This window comes from Triticum urartu, chromosome 4, assembly GCF_003073215.2.
Source record: "Triticum urartu cultivar G1812 chromosome 4, Tu2.1, whole genome shotgun sequence".
Classification (NCBI taxonomy): Eukaryota; Viridiplantae; Streptophyta; class Magnoliopsida; order Poales; family Poaceae; genus Triticum; species Triticum urartu.
Genome location: NC_053025.1, coordinates 228,926,672 through 228,931,145, shown reverse-complemented (window position 1 = coordinate 228,931,145; position 4,474 = coordinate 228,926,672). Strand labels below are relative to the sequence as shown.

General features: G+C 42.6%; 1 protein-coding gene across 5 annotated transcripts; it reads left to right on the top strand.

Annotated features, from left to right (window-relative positions):
• The first annotated feature begins 462 nt into the window (after window positions 1-462).
• LOC125551362 lies at window positions 463-4,228 on the top strand. Of its 5 annotated transcripts, none has more exons than XR_007302472.1 (3): window positions 463-967; window positions 1,962-2,383; window positions 2,737-4,228. XR_007302472.1 is itself a non-coding variant. In XM_048714566.1 (3 exons), the coding sequence occupies exons 1-3, from the start codon at window positions 955-957 to the stop codon at window positions 3,952-3,954; spliced, it is 336 nt and encodes a 111-aa protein (XP_048570523.1). In that variant the 5' UTR covers window positions 463-954; the 3' UTR covers window positions 3,955-4,228. The 5 variants fall into 5 exon arrangements, 1 of the variants encoding a protein (XP_048570523.1); XR_007302470.1 differs by having other exon boundaries at window positions 1,962-2,558; XR_007302471.1 differs by having other exon boundaries at window positions 1,962-3,148; window positions 3,858-4,228.
• Window positions 4,229-4,474: the final 246 nt, after the last annotated feature.

Sequence of the window (4,474 nt, the reverse complement as noted above, 5' to 3'; positions counted from 1 at the left end):
GGATTCATTCGACTACGTCCATTTGTCTTCTTCCTGGACTCGTTCTTCTTCCTTGTGAGATCTCACGCAAGATGACCATACCCTCGAAATCACTTCTATCTTTGCTTGCTAGTTGTTCGTTCTATCGCGCTACCTACCACCTGTTATATCATGCCTTACATATTGCTATGTCAAGACTCTAACCCACCGTCCTAGCAAACCGTTGCTTGGCTATGTTACCGCTTTGCTCAGCCCCTCTTATAGTGTTGCTAGTTGTAGGTGAAGTTGAAGTTTCTTCCATGTTGGGACATGGATATGTTGGTATATCACAATCTTCTTTCCCTAATAATAAAGCATGGATTGAGTCTCCGGATTCACTGTCGCGGCGTTTTTACACAAAGGTCCCTGTATTCTGGCTAATTTAACCCGCAGTACTTTTTAAGTCAAAAACATTTCGTTCTGCACGGGTAGTCTTAGAAAAAAAATGCAGGCACACGCCACACGGACACGGGCATCTCCCCAGTACCTACGACCCCAACTCCCTCCAGCGCCGTCACCACCTCCCCCTCTTCTGCGACCACCACGCCGTCCGCGCCGCCCTAAAGCACGCTGCTCCTTTCCCTTCCCAAGCCGCCCTGGATCTGGCGATGGAGGTGGCCGCCGTCGTGGCCATGGAGGTCTCGCCAGCTGCCATCGAAGTCCTACATCCCCGATAACGGCGGGATTGCAGCCGCCTGGCCAAGGTCGTCGGCCCTCGACGAGCTCCTCCATAACTTCTGGTTCCCCACAGTGCCTATGGGCCGCCTCTCCCTCTCCATCCTACGCTCCTCCTTCTCCACTTCAGATTTCGGCTGAAAATCGCCTCTCCCTATTCCCCTTCCAATCTGGAGCACAGGCGGAGAGCCTGGTTGTGTGCGGTGGAGATGGCGCCCCGCCTCTGCGCCTCATAAGGCTGGACGTAGCTCCGCCGAGGCCATGACTTTTCCAGGTATCGATCTAAAACAGGTCACCAACCCATTGGAACCTCTCCCTGTCTCTTTCTTCTCCATCTTCCTCATACGGAGTACTATCCAATGGAACCTTAGTTTTTGTATAGTTAGCTAGCAGAGACTCAATAGTAGCATTTTTTGCCTGTACATCATAGCCATGCCTTGGAGAGACGCAAATTAGTGCAGTTAACAAGAAGCAATTGACGAAGATCTTACGAGATGGCTAGCAAATCCAGATATCAAACATAATTTTGGTAATATATATTATGTATGCAATAGTTTGAAGGGATGCTTACCAGGTATGTACCACTCAAAATCTAGGTCCAGTAACTATCCAGTTGCAAATTCACTTCAAGTTTGTGTAACAAATATATATACATCAACTAGGATTTAGGTTTAACCGTTTAAGTCTGTGGTACAATTGAAAGACTAGGGAGAAGAGGGTGGATTGTACTACCTGATCGCTTGTTGTACATCTGAAAGAGATTCAGTTCGTCTGAATATTCTGATTTTGTGACATGGTCGCCAGTGAATAGCGCCTTTAGCAGTTTGGTCAACAAGTAGACCGAGCCCAACATAAAATGGTTTCATTTTCATGAGTGAATCTTACCTTAGATGTTTAGGAGAAGATCAGTATGGCACCACATAACTATTGGTAAAATGATCGTTAATTAATGACATCATTACCATCTAGCCATCTTGTCTTTCCAAAGAACAACATACGAGCTTCGTTCTCTGAAGTTTAAGAATAATACAGCCATCTTGCCTTTCAAAAGAATAACAAAGATAAATATAGAACCGTGTAAGTCTGAACATACATGTGGGTCAAAAACATGTAGTGTGCTCAACCGAGATTCTCAATCTTGTCCACCAGTATCGGCTTATACCTTGGACTAAAATATTAAGAGGTTATCATAACAACTATAGCGAATATAATCACTGTTTTCAGATCAAATAAGGAATCGATCTCATGATGGTTGATGCTTGATGCAGCGGAGGATCACAGGTGTACTGCATGCAGTTTCAATTTAACCAGGCAGTTGCCATCATCGTGAGACTTGCCAACTTGAGGAACTACAACGATTCTTTGTTCCAGCCATATCCGATCCACTAGGCCGGAGCTTTCACATCACCTACAACGCACGGTGCTCGCGGCGCGCCGTTGGCGCCAGCCTCGTTGCCGCACTCCCGGAACCCCTCAAGCAGCTCATGCTCGTTCGGTCATGCAGGACGGCGCTGTAGCACTATCGTTGGATGTGAATCGCTTCAAAACCGGAAGCAGCATGCGCGCTGATGTGGCGTGTTTCCTCCTTTGCTACACTCTGATTGACTGATGGTTAGATGGTTGATGTTGCAGTCTGATGAGGCCTAGCGGGTGTGGCTTCTGCTGAAATTTTTTACACCAGCAGCTCCTGGTGAGTTTGATCCCCTGAGTCATTATAGAGGAAGTGAGAATGTCAGAAAGGAGAAGAAGAAAAAACCTTGCTCCCGGGGATGACATCCACACCATTTTGTGTGTGTTGGTGGAGTGATTGAACCATGGCAATCAGAGCTGACATCACATCTCCCTTCCTCATACACACTTTTTGGGTAGTTGTGCATCTATATTCCATTCTACACACCAAGAAATTATGTTATTTTTCTTTTACTAAAGCAGTTACGATTTAGTAGTACATTGTTATCATTCTCAACAAATTCATACATGACACCTTTGATAAGAAAGAACTTTCAGCGATTGAGTTACTTTATTCGACTTTATGTTTTTCAGGAGGGGAGTCCGGGAGGTGGGACAGCCGGCAGCGGCGCCATTCTGTTTGGGGATGCTTGGATCTGGTGATGCTGGAGCATGGGAACGGGAAACATCACCTCAGCTATGGAATTTCAAATAGCCAATTTACCTTTCTCCCTCAAGATTTCTTACACTACTGTCAGTATCATTGCTCTTGGGGTCTAGATTTTGTCAATATCAAAATCTGGATACTTACCAGCAAACGGTTTGTTGATCTATTTACTTATTCAAGTTCATTTCTGCTATGTTCTTCAGTCAAGCTTTAGATTCTAGCCTTGATTAAATAGCAATGATGTTGTCCAAAACCTGCTAATGTCAGAAATCCTACTGCCCAGCAGGATTTCTCGAATTCTGGTGCATCTGGTTTCTATAACATGGTTTGCCAACCACGGTGAGCACTGCTCAGTGTGTGGCAGCTTTTCATTAGGACTGGAAACAAGATTTGAGATATAGGTGTAGGTCAAATTTTGCAAAAATTATGGGTCTGCAGGTACAAAGTTACATGTAGGAAATTTGAATATAGTTGCATGATTTTTTTGCTGACAAGTTTTCTTATATTTACTTCTCTTTCTATGGTATAGGAATTTATGTGCCTACTTAACTGTTCAAAGATATCCGTTTTGTTTGTCGATTCGAAGTTACCACATATAAGCTTGAGTCCATGTGAACTGACACACAGTTTGGAACAAAATAAAACTTAATACTGTAGTACAGTTTGGTGGTTAAACTACTCCTTACCTCGACATTCTAATAATTTGTAATAATGATAGTTGGCATTGGTCATCAAGACCGCTTGCATGAAATTAGTGGCTTGCTGCTGTTGTACTCTTCAAAAATTCTGTTGCTTCGGTTTATTTTACATTTTTTAATTTACTGTTTTTTTCGAAACAAAAGTACTAGAGAATATTATTCTACATTATTTTCAACCGCTACATTTTATCTATTTGCGGTATGACTGTATGGTTCTCAATCAAAGAAGAGGCCCAACAGTCTCTTTCGGGACTTTTTATCACCACATATATAATCTTATTGAACTAGGAGTCGAGAACTACAATTCCCCAAAAGATCATATATGCTTGATGTGTGTGAACATATTGCAGGGAGGCAGTTCCAATGATGGCTCGGTTCCTGCACAGCTTCACTAAGAGGCATATGCTGTATGAGATGTTGTATTCTCACTTCTTAGACTGTCTGTAATCTGATTTCCTCGCTAGGTGCTTGATAAAATGCCCATCCGAGCAAACAATTTGTTCTGTGCTACCTGAGATGCAAGTTGGATGTGGAGGACAATCATGTACAGCTCTTAGGTTCTATGGTTAATCTGCTTAACCTGGGAGGTGGTCATCAAGTTTGAGATGGAAAGTGTAGGTGCTATGTACTGTTTTCAATGAACCAATAAAATGCATTGGCTATTTTCTACTCAGATTTGTTGGTTATTTCTAATGAAACATGAAAATACTTCTGAAAGGATTATAGTTTCGACTTGAGATTTTAGTTGTTTATGTAGACAGTAAAACTCTAGCTGTTATTTGCTAGATGGGTCGGTACCAACCCAACATTTAACAAAGAAGTTAAGGAATTGAGGTGATGTTGTTTCTTTCTGGTTACTTATAGGGTGATATATAAGTATGTGCATGCTTTCCAAGTTTGCTGATATGTTTGAACCAGTAAGTATGCCTAAATCGTCCAACTACTGATAGCTATATTTTGTTAAGTA